Source organism: Balaenoptera acutorostrata, chromosome 16 (genome assembly GCF_949987535.1).
Source record: "Balaenoptera acutorostrata chromosome 16, mBalAcu1.1, whole genome shotgun sequence".
Classification (NCBI taxonomy): Eukaryota; Metazoa; Chordata; class Mammalia; order Artiodactyla; family Balaenopteridae; genus Balaenoptera; species Balaenoptera acutorostrata.
The window spans coordinates 34,221,194-34,241,032 of record NC_080079.1 but is presented as its reverse complement, the minus strand read 5'-3'; the positions used below and the strand labels follow the sequence as shown (position 1 = coordinate 34,241,032).

Sequence of the window (19,839 nt, the reverse complement as noted above, 5' to 3'; positions counted from 1 at the left end):
ACAACACAAAAATAAAACAGTACTGATTTGCCATGGTGGTTCTAGCCTTTTTTCCTGTTGGACTTTGATCCTTGAATCAACATGTCTCTGAACTTTGGTCCTAACTGAATCTATTCTAGCACAAATTCTTACAAAAACAGCAAAAAAAAAAAGGGAGTGGGGGTTGTGCTTCTAACGATTGACACACGAAGATGATAAAATTATAAAGCTCTGGGAATAAGATTCCCACTCAACCACAGCCAGCACTGGAACGCCAGTGTCCCAAACTGAATATGTGAAAAGAAAAAAGTCTTCTGCTTGGGACTTCCCTGGTGGCGCAGTGGTTAAGAATTCGCCTGCAATGCAGGGGACACGGGTTCGAGCCCTGGTCCAGGAAGATCCCACATGCCGCGGAGCAACTAAGCCCGTGTGCCACAACCACTGAGCCTGCGCTCTAGAGCCCGTGAGCCACAACTACTGAGCCCGCATGCTGCAACTACTGAAGCCTGTGCACCTAGAGCCCATGCTCTGCAACAAGAGGAGCCATCTCAATGAGAAGCCTGCGCACCACAACAAAGAGTAGACCCCTGCTCGCCACAACTAGAGAAAGCCCGTGTGCAGCAACGAAGACCCAAGACCCAACGCAGCCAAAAAACAAAAAACAAAAAACAAACAAACAAAACAGTCTTCTGCTCTTATTTTTATGAAAATTCACTAACTGAGATAAAGAAAGCACAGAAAAACTAATTAGGCCTAGTAAAGTTATCACCATGGTGTTATCCTGTTAATGATGTCAGAGAACAAACCTACAAGGCCTTTGAAAGTGGGCAGCTAATTTCAAAAGGCCTTACAACCACCTGTTTTCTTGTTCCCTCTCAAGAGTACTGCCCACATGCCAGCTTTCCTACACCAGTTTTCTGATAGCAGACGATCCAGTTTTACTAAAAAATACAATCAGTTTAGAGTAACATTATAAAATAACTCTCTTTGAAAGAGGACATGCTGAAAAAGTGATCAAATATCCTTAGAGAATCAAATCTACAAGATTGGATTATATGACCTTCAAGGTCCCTTACAACCCTATGAATCTATTAATATTTAACTACGAATCTAAAACACCTAGTTCCATGAGGTTGACGGTAACTACAAATCACTTTTTTGATAACTGCTACAACCTGCCAGAGGTGGGAAGGGTGCTGCTAAGGAAATAACATTTAGAAGAACGGGCAACACAAAACGATACCTGCATTTCTATCCGTATCAAATCTACACAGTAATTATTGACAAGTGGGGATCAGAATTTAAGTCACTGACTCTGTACTGGAAGGGGAGCTTGGAGGTCCAGCCCTTATCCAGTGAATGAACACCTTACTGTAATACTTCCAATAACAAGTGGCTGTCCAATCTAAACACCTCACTACTTCCTGAAGCAGCCCATTCCTCCATTCCTTTCTTCAGATAGTTCTAATTGACAAATTTTTCCTTAAATTAAGGCAAAAATCTGTCCTTGGGCTATTTTTATCCATAGACTCTAGTTCTGCCAACCAGCCACCAAAAATAAGTCTCCTACATAGTAGCAGTCTTGAAAATATCTACAGTTTCCATGTCTACCTCCTTACCCCTTCCCTCTTCACTTTTTCCTAAGCTAAACATCTACGGTTCCTTCAACCTTCTTCCTATAACAACATTTCAAGTTCTGACAACACTTTGGTTGTTCTATTCTTGACCTGTTTTAAGATTTCAATGTTCCTTTTAGAATGTAATGCAAACTGCATATAATTTTCCCTATATGCTTTGAATAATGCAAGTAGGTCTATCATCTTGGTTTTTCTGGATATTACATACCTAAATAACTTGGCCTACTGAAGAAGTGCCAAGTCTCCAATTATGAAAACAATGGACAGGTCAGACTTTTACAGACTTAACTTTTGATCTGACCCATTGTGAAGAACAAACACAAAATCTAATGTCCAGTATTTTCCTTTTCTCTGATATAATAATAGCTACAGGTTATCAAAGACTACTTCATATAAGACACATGCTTTACATGTTTATTATTTCACTTGACTCTGATAATAATCCAATGAAGTCAAGTCTCTTTATACCCATTTTATAGATAGAACTGAGACACAGATCAAATCATTTAATGTGGATTTGTGTAATATATCTGCCCAGACTGAGGTATAAAGAGTGGACTAACGTTTGATTCACTGATGAACAGTTATTGATGATATAAGTAACAGAGCAGACTCTGGAGTTATAAACCTGTGTTTAATCGTAGCTCTGCCATTAACCAACTATTTGACCTTATGCAATTTATGTAAATTCTCTGGGTCTTGGTTCTCTTATCTGCAAAATGGGTTATTATATGCCCATTACTATGATTAAATGAGGTACACAACTAAACCACTTGCGATTATGGCTGACAATCAACAAAAGCAAGTTAAAATTCTTCTTCCCCATAGAAATTGGGTTTTTCTTTATGGATCTGGTGTAAATAATCCATATGTTAAATGAGGGTAAAAGGGTAACTGAATATTATCCAAATGGAAATGAAATATATAATAGAAACAGCAGAATTTGAGTTGTAAAATTGCCAAGACCACCTAAGACAGGTCACTGACCACCTGAGAAGATATCTGGGTTTGGCAAACTATAACAAGGTACATGTCCCCTGCTTGAAATGGTTCTACTTCAAGAACCAAGCTAAGCTAGAGATTCTTCAGGTTGGCTACAGTATTCTCCTCTCCCTACCACTAGAAGTTTGACCTAGCTGAGGAGGGTGAAGAGACATAAGATTATTTCTAGGAAATGAGGGAGGTTTGAGAGGGCTGGGGGAAGGACAGTGGGAGGGAGAAGGAAGGAAGAGGAAACGAAAGAATGAATATAAACAAGTCAGTCAAGACCCTTCCCCAAAAGATTTTTTAATAAAAATTGGAATTGGAGAAGGGCAATGTTATTTTTTTACATTAAATAGGCCTTCACACCTCTCACTGCAACATATAGTTGGAAATTGGCAAAAACTATAAAATTTCCCATTTTAACCTGTGTATGCTTTCTAAAAATATATATACTTGCTACCCCATCCTCAGATAGCTTAAGTCTATCGTCTCATGCCTGGCTATGTTCTATAAGCTGTCAGGAAACTTAATCTAATTTAGAAGAAGGAGGTACTGATAGATTAGGATTCACATGGGGAGAAAGGAAGTGTCAGTGCTTTAAGGACACTTCAAATGTGTTGAAAACAAAATGGTATGAGTAAAATAATTCATAAGGAATATGCTGTATTCCTAAATTAGAGGAATAGCTCCACTGATATCTCCCTCTTCATTAAAATTTTAAACAGCAAATATCTTTAAAATTCTATTTCTCTAAAATTTCTGATTACTGAACACTTAAAAATTCTCCTTAAGAATTATATACTAGGGGCTTCCCTGGTGGCGCAGTGGTTGAGAATCTGCCTGCCAATGCAGGGGACACAGGTTCCAGCCCTGGTCTGGGAGGATCCCACATGCCGCGGAGCAACTAGGCCCGTGCGCCACAACTACTGAGCCTGCGCGTCTGGAGCTTGTGCTCCGCAACAAGAGAGGCCACGATAGTGAGAGGCCCGCGCACCGCGATGAAGAGTGGCCCCCGCTTGCCACAACTAGAGAAAGCCCTCGCACAGAAACGAAGACCCAACACAGCCAAAAATAAATAAATTAATTAATAAAATTTTTTTTAAAAAATGAAACTAAAAAAAAAAGAATTATATACTAAAATGCTAATAAAGTTTAAATTGAATGGTTCTTTGGAGCAATTACTAAATATTTTCCTGAGTTTGCCACATAAATATATATTACTTTAAAATCAGAAAAAAATTAATTCTTAAGTTTATAAATTTACAAGTAAGGCTAGAAGTCTCAAATCTCTAAATTTCTATAAATAAGTCCAGATATTATAACATAAATTAGATATGTTATTGAACTACACTTTGTTAGACCCTATTTACTGCAAGTTCTTTAAGAAATTCTACATTGTATTACTGTTGAGATACAAGGTTACTGTTTGTTATATCACAAATGGATACCCCCTTTTATGAACCCACAGTAGATTCTGCTCTCAAAACTGCCTGGAAAAAGCTGAACACCCTGTGAGTTCTCTTTAATATTGTATGGGTACAATTAATCATTCTACTGGTGGTTTCCTTTCTTTGGTTTGGTTGTTAGGAAGAACAGTGACAAATCTGTGATCTACTTTTGCAATCATGCAAGACTTTTTGGTAAATATTTGTCTGTATTAATTTTACCTCTAGCTTTACTTTCCTATTCTATCTTATTTTTCCATTATTTTGATTTCACCTTTAAAAAAATCTTATAGTATATATTTTTGTAAGTCATTGTGAATACTTTTTGGAATGTTGCAGGGAAAAAACAATAAAATTTGTAGCAAATATTCAATGAAATCCAATCTGATGAAAACTACAGGACTTATTAAAAACCTGACCAGTAACAACCGTTGCTAACATTTGCTTTCTATGTACAAACCACATATTTAATTTGATCAATCAAAATCACCAAATGACAAGCGATCACTCAGCCTTGTGCAATATAAGCAATATTTCTTAAATTTTAATCCACCTCCCCAATATTTTCTATCCCAACTTCATCCCTCTTGTTCTCTCCCTTCATACTTCATGATGTGAAGTTAAAATGTTTATCCACTGTATTTACTGAAAAAAAAATTTATGCTCTTCTATACTTGACATAAGAAACTTTTAAATGTTCTAATTTGGGGAAGAAATACACTTTTGCTCTTTTTTCTATGATTTTTCTCACAGTACAAAAACAACAAAAAAAATTTACATCAAAACAAGTCACAGTTTGTGGGAAACCCAAATTGTAAATAACTTGAATTTGTATATTTTTATTAAATAAAAACTTGATACTGTTGATAGAATTTTCTGATTTCACTGAGAGTGAATGTGCTGAAAAACAAAAACAAAAACAAAAAACCCAGCACTGTTTTGTCAAGAATTACCTTGCAGTGGTGTAACAGCTATAGCTATAACTGGAATTCTTCCCAATAGTCTAGTGTATAGTCTTGCAGGAAAGCACTTCACTGTCTTCTAATCTTTCCTGTTCCTTAGACTTATCTCCCTAATTAAAATGTTAGATTCTTTTAGGGAGGGGTATTTTATGCTCTTGTACAGCCTGGAATACCTAGCACAAAACATAAAAAATAATGAACACCTATAAAAAAAAAATCTCATGTTGCTAGGACAAAAAAAAGCAAGAAAACAAAAAAACCCAAAAAAACCCTCATAGATTAGCTGCAATACAAACAATATTTTATCTACAGATGTTCAACATCTGAAAGCAGTTTACAAATAAATGCCTTTTCTTAATCTTTTTTGATGATCACGTACAGGTGAGAATTCTCTGTAACTGAAAATCACACAAAAAATTATGTCATGGGGGCTTCCCTGGTGGCGCAGCGGTTGAGAATCTGCCTGCCAATGCAGGGGACACGGGTTCGTGCCCTGGTCTGGGAAGATCCCACATGCCACGGAGCAACTGGGCCCGTGAGCCACAATTATTGAGCCTGCGCGTCTGGAGCCTGTGCTCCGCAACAAGAGAGGCCGCGATGGTGAGAGGCCCGCGCACCGCGATGAAGAGTGGTCCCCACTTGCCGCAACTAGAGAAAGCCCTCGCACAGAAACGAAGACTCAACACAGTCATAAATAAATAAAAGAACGTGAATTTCCAAAAAAAAAAAAAATTATGTCATAAAACAAACATTTTCAATTCTACAATGGTTTACCCAGTGAGGGAAACAGAAAGAGAAAAAGTACTGAAGATCTATTAAAGTAATCTAAAAAAATCATCATTATACAATCTCCTGCAGTAAGACCTCAGGGGAAATATCTCTGAAGGCTGCTAAATCAAAAAAGAACAGAAGACAGATGGAGAGTAACAATTCCTCCAACCTCCCTGGACAGGTCTCATAATTAGCCCAAGTTGTCGCATGAATGGCCCCTTAAGGCCAGACAAGAGGGTGTGAGAACTACAGGGTAAAGATTCCAAAGGAAGCCAAGGCCTGGACTGCAACAACTGCTTTATGTTATTGTTTCTTCACTCCTACTTATTTCCTAGTCATCAGAGAGCAAATAAAAACATAGCTAAACTTCCAATGGCAAAAGAAATGTATTCTTCTCTGTCATGTAAGGAACAATAATACATGCTTCCAAGTGTCAATAGGTTAAAAAAAGGACACAATTGGAACCAGAAGGAAGAAGTTGTACGTTTGGGCTAAATGTTAAGAGAAACCTGCTAGCAATTACAGCTGTCTGAAATGTAAAGGAGTATTTTGGAAAATGGGTTCCTTTTCCCTGGAGGTGTTGAAGCTAAAGCAGAACAAATACATGATAAAGAGCAGTGCATCTTAACCTTTATTGTACATATGAATCGTTCTGAGAACTCTAATTTAGGAGATCTGGAAGGGTCTGAAATTATGCATTTCTAACAAGCTCCCAAGTGATGACAGTGCAAAGGACCATATTTTGAAAGGTGAAACCATAGAAAATATTTTTGATCATGATTCCAGGGCTGATCTCTGATGTTCCTTTCAACATTGAGAAACTGGTTCATTTCACTGACTCACTCACCTAACATTTACTGAATGCCTACTATGTGGAGCAAGCACTGTGCTTAGGAATTGGGGATAGAGAACTAAACAAGTCACACAGTCCCTTCCTTAACAGAAAAATTATTCCAAGAGTGATACGTATTTCTAAAGAAGAGTGCAGGGTGCTATCAGAACGTGCTAACAGGGACCTAATCTTGCCTGGAGGAGTGGGGTGAAGGGTGTCAGAAAAGGCCTATCCAAGGAACTGAGCTTGGGGGCAGGGTGGAGGTGGGAGGGATAAGATCTTGAACTTCCTGCCCAGACAATTTACCTAAATACCCTGTTCTGTTCACACCTGCCAAAGCAGACTGGTCCTGAAAGTCAAGCTTTGATCTTTCTTACATTTCCTCTCTATCCATTCAGCTATCTAGCCATCCAATTATCCATCCATCCATCCACTTATTTAACATTTTGTATGATGGTAACCTAAGGCTATCGGGGTTGATGAGATCACACAGGGAGAACAGAGAGAATAAAAAGAAGTTCTGTAAGAGCCTTGAGCAATTCCAACAAGGGTAAGATGGAGGAGGAATTATAGTCAAGAGGCTGAGGAGAGGCTGAAAAGATAGGAAAAAGATCAAGAAAGTAACTGTTCTGAGGAATGCCGACAGTCCAAATGCAGCTGAGATATTAAGCATTTATTAATTACTATTCAAGTCTGGGCCAAATTAAGGTGGCCTGGCAAGAAAGTATCATATCAAGATCAACCTAGTTCCAGATGATCGATCCCAGATGAGAAGATATTAAAGAGGTCTACATGGTCTTCCTAAAAGTTTGCTAAGATGTTGTCATTTTCTGCTTTATACCAAAGAAGCTGAAAAAAAGAACTATATCCTGTGCTCTCTGCTATGAAAGGTGCTCTGAATAAACAGTAAATAAGACACAGATGTCTCAATTCCACTCTGCTTTGGTTTTCTATCTCTGAAGTTGCCCTGAAACAATCTTCAAGTCTTTCATTTTCTTATTCTTTATTATTTATGCCTTACATGTGCTAGTGGGGTGCTAGGGATAGAGCAATGAACACAGCAGACAGAACCCCTGTTCTCATGTTTTATGTAATTGTCATATGTGTAATGAAGGAAAAGTTCCAAGGTTGTGACAGCATTATAAATGGGAGTCCGAATTTAGATTCATGGTCAGGAAAGGATCCCTGAGGAAGTGACATTTAAGCTTAAATCTGAAGGATGGGTTAGGATGGGACTGGAGGTTTTAGAGAGGAAGCAGCACCTATACAGTCCTTAAACAGAAAGAAGTTCGGCATTTCCTAGAAACTGAAAGGCTATGTGGGTGGAGTGTGAACGTAAGGTGAAGAGTAGTGATAAACAAGCCTTGTATGCTGGATCATATAGAGAGCCTTTGGGCCTTGTCCAGATATTGGTTATATCCTAAGAACATAGGAAATCACTACTAGATGGAGAATGGATTAAGGAGAGGGAGGTGGGATGACAAGACAGTGTTAGAATCAGTACGGATAATATAGTAGTAGCCTAGATGAGAAAACATGGTAGTTTGAACTAGACTAGAGAGAACATGAGAAATACATACCCTGGGGGTAAAATTGATAGTATTTACATAAATAATGAGAAAAAAAGAAGGCATCAAGGATAATTTCCTGATTTCCAATATTAGTTTTTAGGTTGACAGAGGTATCACCTACTGAAATATAGAACACTAAAGGAAAAACATCTATAAGGAAGATCACATGCATATATATTATAATTTGAGGGGTGCAACCCCATCCCTAGCCCTGAGTATCCAGCTACCTAATTATCTGTTTTGGAGGTACTGAATAAACTTTTACAAGGTAGGGATTAGTTCTTCTTTTATTTGGAATATGCAATGATTAACATAGTATCATACTACGATATAAATATGTTATATAATAGTGAATACTACAAAATCCTCAGATATAATACACTAAATATTTTACTGGCACATGAGGATAAATAAAAATTTTTAAAAACTCAAATGAGATTCTCACACTTATTAATTAAAATTTATTTTGAAATTTGGAACATGATTTAGAGACAAAAAAGGTATTCTGTTTCAAATACCATTTGTCAATAAACAACAGAATATCAGTATTTTTCCTCTCAACATCTATCGATTTTACCAAGTCAAAAACTTGGCAATACATATACTTGAATGTATCACGACATGTTAGAAGAAAAAAATGTGCTTAAGAACATAACATATCTAACGCTCTTCATAGCTGGAGCAAGGCAGCCCTCTCCTGTTCAAGTATTATGTTAACATTGGCTGGAACCTCATTCAATCTACCATTACCTACCTAATTTAAGTCCAATTCACTCTAAGTTACAGTCAATTTGACTCTACTTTATTATGGACTAAAAAAGCAACTAGCAGTAACCTTCATAATAGCTAACTATGTACCAAGTACTATGCAAACTGCTTACATGCATTATCTCATTTCAACTTCTGAAAAATCCTATGACCTACTAGGTACGATTATCATGACCATTTTACACATGAAAAAACTAAGGCTTAGACAGCTTAAGGACTGCTGAGGAAAAGTAGCAGTTGACTTGGATTTGAATTTAACAGTTATTTACTAATTGTATGTGCACAGCACCATGTTAGGTTCTGAGGAAACATACATATCAACCTCTATCATTTCAAGAAGCTCATAAGCTAGTGAGAAAAATCACAGACCATAATTGAAATCACAGTGTTACAATGTTAAACTGACTTATAGGTTATGTACTGATTTACAGTGTTCAAAGTGCCTTTCACATCCTTATTTGATTCTCCACAATAAGCACCAGCAGTACAGAGAGCAGGTATCCACATCACCACTATGTACACGAGGAAAGTGAAACTCAAGAAATTCAGTGACTTGCTCAAGGTAACAAGTCTGTAAGTAACAAATCCAGAAATTAGAATGCTGTTGCAATATTATACTATCTGCCAAAAATGAATCAAAACCAACCTTGTTCTTGAAACTCCTGTAAGTTACTGTAAATTCATATCGAAATTCTCCAACCAGTTCCCTTTCAACTACTATAAAACAGAATTCTAAATGCATTTACTAATTAAATTCAACATTTGAGACACATGGCAGATTATACTTTATGTTCAGAAATATGAGTAAATATTTTATTTTAATTCCCTTTTACCTTTATCCTTTTTCTTAGAGGACTCTTCTACAGAAGATAATCTGGATTTTTTATGTGATGGCTCTTCACAATCTTTTCTGGCTTTATCCTTTCTGTTTTTTGACTTGACTTCTTTTCTCCTTTATGTTGAACAATATAAAGTTAACTTTTCAACTGAATTTTACAAAAAATAAAAATCAATGGGTAAAAAAATCAAATCAGTTAAAGTACTCATTTTTAAAATGTAGTTTACATAATAAGGAACCCTTAAATGAGTCTGTAAATATTTTAGGTTAGTATATTAATTAAAACAATTCTATAAGATTATGAAGCCTGAACACTCTGAGACAAAGGATTATTTTTTATAAGTTCTGTGTATAAACCTTAGTAAATGTAAATCATAGTTTTACTCATTTCCTTTCTATATTCTATCATTTAGCCATTCTAAAAAAATTACAAAATCAAATCTCATTTCCCTCCACATAATTCATATCTACCTACACTTTGAAAAAACACATACAACAAGAAGAAACCACTCTAACAGTTCTCAACCACCAGTAAATAGAAAATTCTTCTCTTAAGAATAAAGGAATACAGCAAAGGTATAATAGAATGAGGATGGAAAGGCTTACTGTTAACTCATATGGCTACTTTAGACCACTTATCCTTTTACTGCTGTAGCTGTATCTCTTCTAGGCCAAGTTTACAAGGTTGTCAGTACCATAGATGGCAAGCAACTGATTTTAATTAGTTAAGAAAAGAAACACTAAATAGGAAAAGGTGATAATGCTGAAACTGGGACTGGGGAAGAGGATGAAGAGACAACAGAGTAGATTACTTTCAACAAACTTGCTTATCAGACCTTTCAAATTAAGATACACCAAATACTACAATACTGTTTAAGACAGTAATAACTTTTTGCCTCTTGTAAGAATAATTTCAATTTTGAAATGAAGCTCAAAACTCAACGTCAAAAAAACATCTTTGTTACCTTTCAGTATCATTGATAGAGAGGGGAAATCAAATAATCTAAAAACTTTGCTAATTTTAAGAATTTAAAATTTTTTATTTATTTTTAATAGCTAAAATACTAGATAACGCTCATTTAGAACACAGCTGATTTTAAATTAATATACTAATATATACATTTTATAAAGTTGCATAATCTTACTGTTAAGACTTTCAAGTGTTACTCAGGACATGAAACTTGACCACCACAATCATGCCAGGTTACACAGATTTTGTCTGAACATCTGCAATGCCAGGGACTTCATTATGCTTGACTTACCATACGCCAGACACTGTGTCAAGCATTTTATATGCATTTTCATTTAATCCCCACAATAACCTTAGTATACTCATTTTTAGAGATAATAAAATTGAGTCTTACATAGGTTAAGTAGCTTGCCCAAGAAGACTAGTAAGTAGATTAGCTGAGAGGAATACATAGGAAAGCCTACCATCTATATATACTGCACAATGCAGAACACTGATACTCCTCCCCCATTCAGTATGGCAGACACAGTCTAGCTCATTCAATAGGAGCCTGATTTTAACATCTAAAATGAGTACAGAGGTATAATCCTTTGTAAGAATGACAAACTCTAATTAAAACAATGTTTAAATGAGACATAGGAATCACTTTATGAAGACCTGCTTTACAATATAGTTTCTAAGAATATTACAGTATCTGAACACTGATTCCAAACCAAAATTTCTAGCATCTATCTACCACCCTGCACAGGCCTTCACATTTAAAACTGCTTGGCTAGAGTTAGGCATGACGAACTTCCAGTTCCCTGGTTTATGTGGTCATATGGTAATGGTGGATTTTATATACAATCAACTAATTAAACCATCAACCACTCAAGTCTACTTTAGACATCCAGTGCAGGTGACTACGTCCAAGACTACTAAAATTAACAACCACATTTTAAAAGATCATATTACCTGTGATGAAAATTTAATTTAAAGGAACATTCTTGGCATAATCCTAAAAAAAAAAAAAAAAGAGTAACACCATGGAATTGCTAAATTTTAATAACTGCACTGCTACTTTACTTTTAATATCATAAATTGTCATTTTTCCTTACATTCCTTTACTGTAAGAGGGGAAACAAATAATCTGAAGAAAACAATCTGATTCTCTCCCACCTCAAAAAATGTATATATATAATAAAAATTGTATTAGAATGCTTGAGAAATTGAAAATATTCTGCCATTGCTTTAGAAAATGGTGCTGTCAAGTTATTCTAAAAGCAAACTGTTTCACAGGCAGCATTAATTGTATCTCACATCAAAAACATCTAATAACAATAGTGTGGGTATAGTCATTTCCTCTGAAGTACTCTAAGAGTTTTCAAATGGAGAAGAACTTTCAAAAAATTTCCTCTATTGTGGTCTCTTTTTTGCTTTAATCTCAGTTCACACTAGTTGACTCTTCCTCATAAGCACTTCCAGGAAGAACTCAGACACCAACCTTCATTGGTGTGTACCAAGTAGCATATGGGGAAATCCTTGATTTCTACCCGGAGTGGGCAGACACTCTAATGGCACACGTATTTAGGAACCAGAGAAGGTTGTTAACATGATGCAGAGAAGAAGCTGACACATAAAAGACTAGCTTAGAAAAAAAAAAAAAAAATGAGCAACAGATCCTAAAACATGTATAATTAAGAGAAACTTTTGTATTCTGGGTTATAATCCTAAGCTTTTAAGACTGATATCAAGAACAATCTGCCCTCCTAAAATTTTTTCTTTATTGACACAATTAAGTCTACACCATAACAATATGGCTATCAGCTAATGTGAGACTTTACATTGCCTTTTCTGATACTTTGCATCTCACTCTGCACTGGTGACATTCTCAACTTAATGGAAAGAGGTCTTCACTTCACGAATTACTGGTTTACATCTGGCATTAGAACTATTTCCTCTAATGTCACTCCTGCAACTTTCATAAGCTCTGAGAAAAAAAGAGTTTCCAAGAAGACACATTAAAAATTTTAAATTGAATCTTAAATTAGCCTATATATTTTAAAATCTAAATTACTAGATAAACTTTGAAGAAATCAATCATACCCCACCTAAAGTCAACTTACTTAATTTAACAAGCGCATTTCTCTTTTCACCATGCTCAATATAACCAAAATTAACTTCCCAACTCTTTAGGCCTTCTTTTTTATCACAACATTTATTTCCACAGCAAAACTGGCCTGCAAATAAAGGAAGGAATATTAGCTATGATGGTTGGTGACAATATTTATCTATACAATCTGGTATTACCTCTGAAATTTACTCAACATACATACATAACATACATGACATACATATATAAATTCCTAGCTCTGTAAAATAATCATTAAAAAACCGACCACAATAATTGTGGTATGTTCAACAATCAAATCAAATTGCTGAATGAACTGTTTAAAAAAAAAAAATCAGTTCCAGAATTCTTTACTTGATAGATAGTTGACCATCTATCAAGTTGACTGTTTATATTAAGATTCAGATTTTTAGTGACTCCATGTGAGGGAATCTTACACTTTGGAAGATGGAGGTACTAAAAAAGTGTACTCACTAATACCCTAAAAGAATAAGTATATTTTCCAAAGTACATGCACTTATACCTGGGACAATCTTTTTCAATATTTAATAATATTAAAATTGATAAAAATTGAAATTTTTAATACAGCATTTAAGTACCAGCATAAAATGACATTTAAAGCACATTTTAACTAGCATGTTGAGATTAAGTAGAATAAGTAATCAAACCTGATGCTCTAAATTTTAGAATCACTTGACACTAAAATCAACGCCTTATTATCATATCCATTGTATATTAAAACCTTATGCAAAAAAGGACTAATATTGATGATCCAAGAGGGGAAAAAAAAATAAACTACTCAACAATTACTAACTTTAACAGAAAAAGACAAGATCAAACTTATTTGCACAAACTAAAAAAGAGGATTTATATCTCAATAATTTGCACCAACAGGAACAAACTGACTTTTTTTCATAAAAAAGAAACTGTCAAAATGAATTTTGAAAATTACCAGTTCAAAGGCTGATAACTTTTCTAAATTGGCACTGTTTTACTCATTCCAAATAAATACTTCATTAAATCTGTATGTTTAGCAACGGCTCTATTGTTAAAAAAGCACCAAGATTCAATCACAGCAAATAGCTTTCTTTCCCCTTCTCAATTAAAACTTTTTTCAATTACATGAATTTAGAGAATGTCCATAAATTTTTTTTAAAGGCAGCATTACTTACTGTCACTTGAAAATTCCATTCAATAAAAGTATAAAATTTTAAAATTGTGATAGACATTTCAACAGTTCTCATTGTCTTAGGTAAAAGCACAAACTAAAATGTAATGCTAAGAAAAGTTAAAAATAGCTTTAAAATTATTCTTTTTCCTTCTCCTCTATAGTACCTTTAGGGCTGATCTTAATTTATGGAAGATGTATATGAGCCACACTGACAGCATAAATGTTTAATCGTTTAAAAACAAAACCTTTATTTTCAAAGATTTTTTAAAGTTTTTAGTTTAAAATTATTTCCTTAATGTTCCTATGTAGTTTTCAGAAGCATTAACACTTAAAATGCAATCACCAATAAAGAGCTAATTTTATAGCATGAGATAGTATAGAGATTAACACTTAAATGCAATCACCAATAATACAAAGCTAATTTTATAGCACGAGATAGTATAGAAATATTAAATTTTCAGAAAAATTTTATGAATAGATTACAATGCATAGAAAAAGCATTTACTGATTTTCTACCAAATGCTTGTTCTTTTTCTGTCAGAGTAAATATTTGGGCTCAAACTCAGTGACTCCCTAAGAACTAGCCTGTCTAAAAATTCTATTAGGTTCAAAGTAATATTTAATTTCTATCTGCAAAATGTGGATTTGACTGGAATACAGTAATACCAACACATTATTCCAAAAATTAATAAAGAGAAAAACTCAAGTATTCATCTGTTGATAGTTTCCTTCTTAGGAAACTTTTAACTCTTTGAACATTTTCTACTTATCTGCAATTGAATATCCTAGAAGCAAAAATTCTAAAGGTAAAAAACGTTAAAGCATTATATTTTGAACTTTGTTAGCAATATATCATTAATACACCTTCTCTAATTTTACTTTGTATTTTGTAGATAATCACTTATTGTATACATTAGGAATAATCTTACCCAATGACTTCAATAATATAACAAAATAACCTTATCCTATTAAAAACTAAAATAAAGAAAAAGAATTACCTTTCCCTGAAATTACTTCTTTTTCTACTCGCCACCTAAATCCAAACTGACAAGAAAAAAAAAAATACATTTATGCCAGAGTAAATTTAAACAATATTTAAATTGTAGATAAATCTTAACATGGAGCCAACAATTAACATAATGACACTTACTAATCTAAAAAGTAAACCTAATTCCCATCATGATAGTTTTTTCTCTCCTTATAGGATTCCAGGTACTTATAAATACATCTGAACAATTAACCAACTTCTCTGTTAAGGAACAATCCTCTTTACTTTCTTTTTTTTTTTTTAATTTTTATTTATTTATTATTTTTGGCTGTGTTGGGTCTTCGTTTCTGTGCGAGGGCTTTCTCTAGTTGCGGCGAGTGGGGGCCACTCTTCATCGCAATGCGCGGGCCTCCCACTGTCGCGGCCTCTCTTGTTGCAGAGCACAGGCTCCAGATGCACAGGCTCAGTAGTTGTGGCTCACGGGTCTAGTTGCTCCGCGGCATGTGGGATCCTCCCAGACCAGGGCTCGAACCCGTGTCCCTGCATTAGCAGGCAGATTCTCTACCACTGCGCCACCAGGGAAGCCCCACCCTCTTTACTTTTTAAAAAAGTTTATTTATTCATTTTTGGCTGTGTTGGGTCTTCATTGCTGCGTGCGGGCTTTCTCTAGCTGCTGCGAGCAGGGCCTACTCTTTATTGTGGTGCACAGGCTTCTCATTGCAGTGGCTTCTCTTGTTGCAGAGCATAGGCTCTAGGTGCCTGGGCTTCAGTAGTTGTGGCGTGTCAGCTCAGTAGTTGTGGTGCACAGGCTTAGTTGTTCCGTGGCATGTGGGATCTTCCTGGCCCAGGGCTTGAACCTGTGTCCTCTGCATTGGCAGGTGGATTCTTAACCACTGCGCCACCAGGGAAGTCCGATCCTCTTTACTTTTAGACTTCTTATTAAAAGTTATAGGTGCCAAGCACAAGGTATGTAAATTAACAAAAAATATATACTGTTCTATAACACTGACAGAAAAAAAAGAAGTTATAGTACAATAAAGAAGCAGTATACTATAATATCAGAGTACAGTGTTTGGAGTCAGATTGTTTGGGTTTATGTCTTACCTCCATCGCTTGACAGCTATATAATACTGGACAAGTTATTTAATCTATTTATGGCTCAGTTGCCTCATATAGAGGTAACACGAGTACTACTGCTTTGGGTTAAGACATTTAAATGGAATAATACATATAAAGTACTTAAAATAGTATCTGGTGTATAGTACACCAGGGGTTAGCAGATAATGGTCTACAGGCCTGCTGCCTATTTCTATAAATAAAGTTTTAATGGAACACAACCACAACCATTCATTTGTATATGGCTCTTTTCCCACTACAACAGCATAGTAATGAACAGGAAAGAGCAGTGGTACCAGTCTGGAGCCCTAAAGTGGAAAGTTGTTAAATTTCCCTCCTGATTCCTAAACATAACTTTATAGTTGACCCTTGAACATGGGGTTTAGGGGCACTGACCACTACGCAGCTGAAAATCTGAGCATAAATTTACACTTAGCCCTCCAAATCCAGGGATCCACATCTGTAAACTCAACCAACCACAGACTGTGTAGTACTATAGTACGTATTTAGTGAAAGAATCCACACAGTTCAAACCCATGTTGTTCAAGGGTCAACGGTATTTGCTTTTTGGCTAAAAATGATACAATGTTAAAATGTTTTCTCCACTATCTTATAAGACTCACATTCATATGCTAAATTACTATAATTTTAGTAAATGGTTTAATTTTCTATTCAATTTACCATACAGTTAAAAGCTCAGCTCTAGAATCATGCTGACCCAATGCAAGCTCTTATTAACTAGCTATGAGGTTGGGAAAGTTACTTCTCAGTCTATTTCCTTTTTATGAGTAAAATCCTAATCTCATAGGTTGTTGTAGTTAAGAAAGATAATTCAGATGAAGCGTTCAATGCCTGGTTAACTTTGCTTATTTTTATTTTATTTTTTAATAATCTATTATTTGAATTAGGCAATTTCGTATTTTAAATGCAAATGAAGGCTCAAAATATTTCAAAATATTCTAACTGAAAATAAAATAAAATCCCCCAGGCTAGGAAAAAAAGAAATAAAAAAGTCAAAATAACTGTATTTAATTCTATTTTTAAGCCCATACACCTATGTGAGGATTGTTTGTCATCTAACAGATGTTGGAATGTCTACTGAAGCACAGTCAAATGTGTACAACAACAGTTCCCAAACTTTTTCTTCCATTCATTAATCTATTCAACAATTATTAAGCAACTACTTACTGGGCTTGGCACTCTGCTGAGAGTATAAAGTGATTATTAAAATAAGTGTCTGTCACCAAGAAGGTTATAATCTTATGGCGGACAAGAAATGTAACAAACAACTACAATATGTCCTACTAGTTAAAGACTGCATAGAGGTTTTGCCTCAATATGTTTTTCTATTCTTTCCTGACAAATATTCCTGTTGATATGTTGGATTAAACACTTGAATTACTCAGGGTGTGGTGCTTAGCCTCCTTTTCTTCTCACTCTACCCTCTAGAACAAGGAGGTCACACATGCAAGCAATAAGAGAGAAGTATCCTGACTTCCTGACAACACAAAGTTCCATGATCATCCACTTGGACTTTTATGTGAAAGGAAAACAAACTTGTAGTTCATTTAAGCCACTGTTATTTGGGACTGCTTGCTGGTCCCTGTAGCTGAATCTTACCCTAACTGATACAATGATCCAACCAAATTCTCAATGATGAAAGGGAAAAAGCAACAAAGAAGGAAATGGGGGTGTGAAACAAAGGCTGGAATTCACTAAAAATGCCCTAAGTATCTACTATATATATTAGGCACTTAGCTAGGAGCTTGTTAATTAAAAATGAATAAAACACTGTCTTTGTGTAAGTAAAACTATGAGAAAATGCATAGCAGCAAGAAAGTCAACAGCATTACTCTTTCTCCAAAATAGTATGCCAAAAAAACAATCATTATCTTTGCCAAGAAGATCCCCCTGGTATGTGTGGAGCAGGATATGGGAAATCTCTGTACCTTTCCCTCAATTTTGCCGTGAACTTAAAACTGCTCTAAAAAACAGCCTTAAGAAAAAGATGTCCCTCTCTCCATATTTCCTATTTCTCTAGCATCTATACTCAAAACCTGCAAGTCATATGTGATTTCTTACTTGCACTTACCCTGGTATCTAACTAACTTATCATGTTCTAATAGAAAAACACAACTTGTTTCAAGATTATGCACTTTTATTTATTTAAATTATTTATTATTATTTATTTTTGGGAAGTCCCTATGCACTATAAAGTATGATTTCCAGTAATATACTGTGTTTTTATAAATGGGGAATATAAATATTTAACTATTATTTATGTCCACTTTCTTCCCTCAACTATAGTTTTTTTTTTTTTTTAATTTTTTTATAGCTACTTTATTTATTTATTTATTTATTTTTGGCTGTGTTGGGTCTTCGGTTCGTGCGAGGGCTTTCTCTAGTTGCGGCAAGTGGGGGCCACTCTTCATCGCGGTGTGGGGACCGCTCTTCATCGCGGTGCGCGGGCCTTTCACTATTGCGGCCCCTCCCGTTGCGGGGCACAGGCTCCAGACGCGCAGGCTCAGTAGTTGTGGCTCACGGGCCCAGCTGCTCCGTGGCATGTGGGATCTTCCCAGACCAGGGCTCGAACCCGTGTCCCCTGCATTAGCAGGCAGATTCTCAACCACTGCGCCACCAGGGAAGCCCCTATAGTTTTTTTTTGAGGGCAGACGCCATGCTTTAACCCATAGCACCCAGCCCAGTACTCTATAAATACTGGAAAACAATCAACAAACGAACCAGGGTTGAAAAAGTTTTGTTATGCCCTCCTTGAAAGACTTATACTTCACCCTCAACTTGCAGTATAATACCTTCAAGTAACTCCAACTGCTGTGGGGCTTTTTGGATTCAATATGGTCAATAACTATTAGAGAGATGAGAGCTAGTTTACAAGAAACTGAGGAAGTTTTGGGGATACACCAAGTGCTGGGGTTTGTAAACAGGGTTATAAAAATGCACACTACTACTATCTATAACAATATTGTGAAGCAACCCACATATTAAAGGCACTAGTGAAAAATTATTAAACCAATTATGGTTCTGAGATTTAACTATTTAAATGAAAAGAAATCCTTAGGATAAATAAATCTAAGATAGCTTTTTAGGGACTTCCCTGGTGGCGCAGTGGTTAAGAATCCGCCTGCTGATGCAAGGGACACGGGTTTGAGGCCTGGTCCAGGAAGATCCCACATGCCACGGAGCAACTAAGCCCATGTGCACAACTACTGAGCCTGCGCTCTAGAGCCCGAGAGCTGCAACTACTGAAGCCCACGCACCTAGAGCCTGTGCTCCGCAACAAGAGAAGCCACTGCAAGGAGAAGCCTGCACATCGCAACAAAGAGCAGCTCCCGCTCACCGCAACTAGAGAAAGCCTGTGCACAGCAACGAAGACCCAAAGCAGCCAAAAATAAATAAATAATTTTTTTTTAAAAAAAGCTTTTTAAATAGGTTGTCTTTCTTAATACAATACAAATGCACACTATCCAAAACATACAGATTTATGCAACGTCCCTTCCCCTCCCATTTCAAACTGAGATCATTTGTTTCAATTTATCTATCAGTAGCTAAAAATGTGAAAAATGAGATAGGAATAAAAATCATCCTAGAGGAGGAGATCAAAATGTCAGAGAGACATGGAGCTCACCTCCTCCCACAAATACAACAAAAATACATCTACTCGTAGAACAATTCTCAG

General features: G+C 35.7%; 1 protein-coding gene across 2 annotated transcripts in view; it reads right to left on the bottom strand.

Moving 5' to 3' along the window:
• The window catches only part of LOC103021005 (protein FRA10AC1), a 40,320-nt gene that overhangs the window by 3,831 nt on the left and 16,650 nt on the right, over positions 1-19,839 (bottom strand). For both annotated transcript variants that reach the window (XM_007187477.2, XM_007187478.2), the window contains 4 exons: positions 15,037-15,082; positions 12,863-12,976; positions 11,712-11,754; positions 9,783-9,901 (listed from right to left, as the gene is read on the bottom strand). In XM_007187477.2, the coding sequence (XP_007187539.1) occupies positions 9,783-9,901; positions 11,712-11,754; positions 12,863-12,976; positions 15,037-15,082 (322 nt within the window). The remainder of the gene's footprint in view (positions 1-9,782; positions 9,902-11,711; positions 11,755-12,862; positions 12,977-15,036; positions 15,083-19,839) is intronic.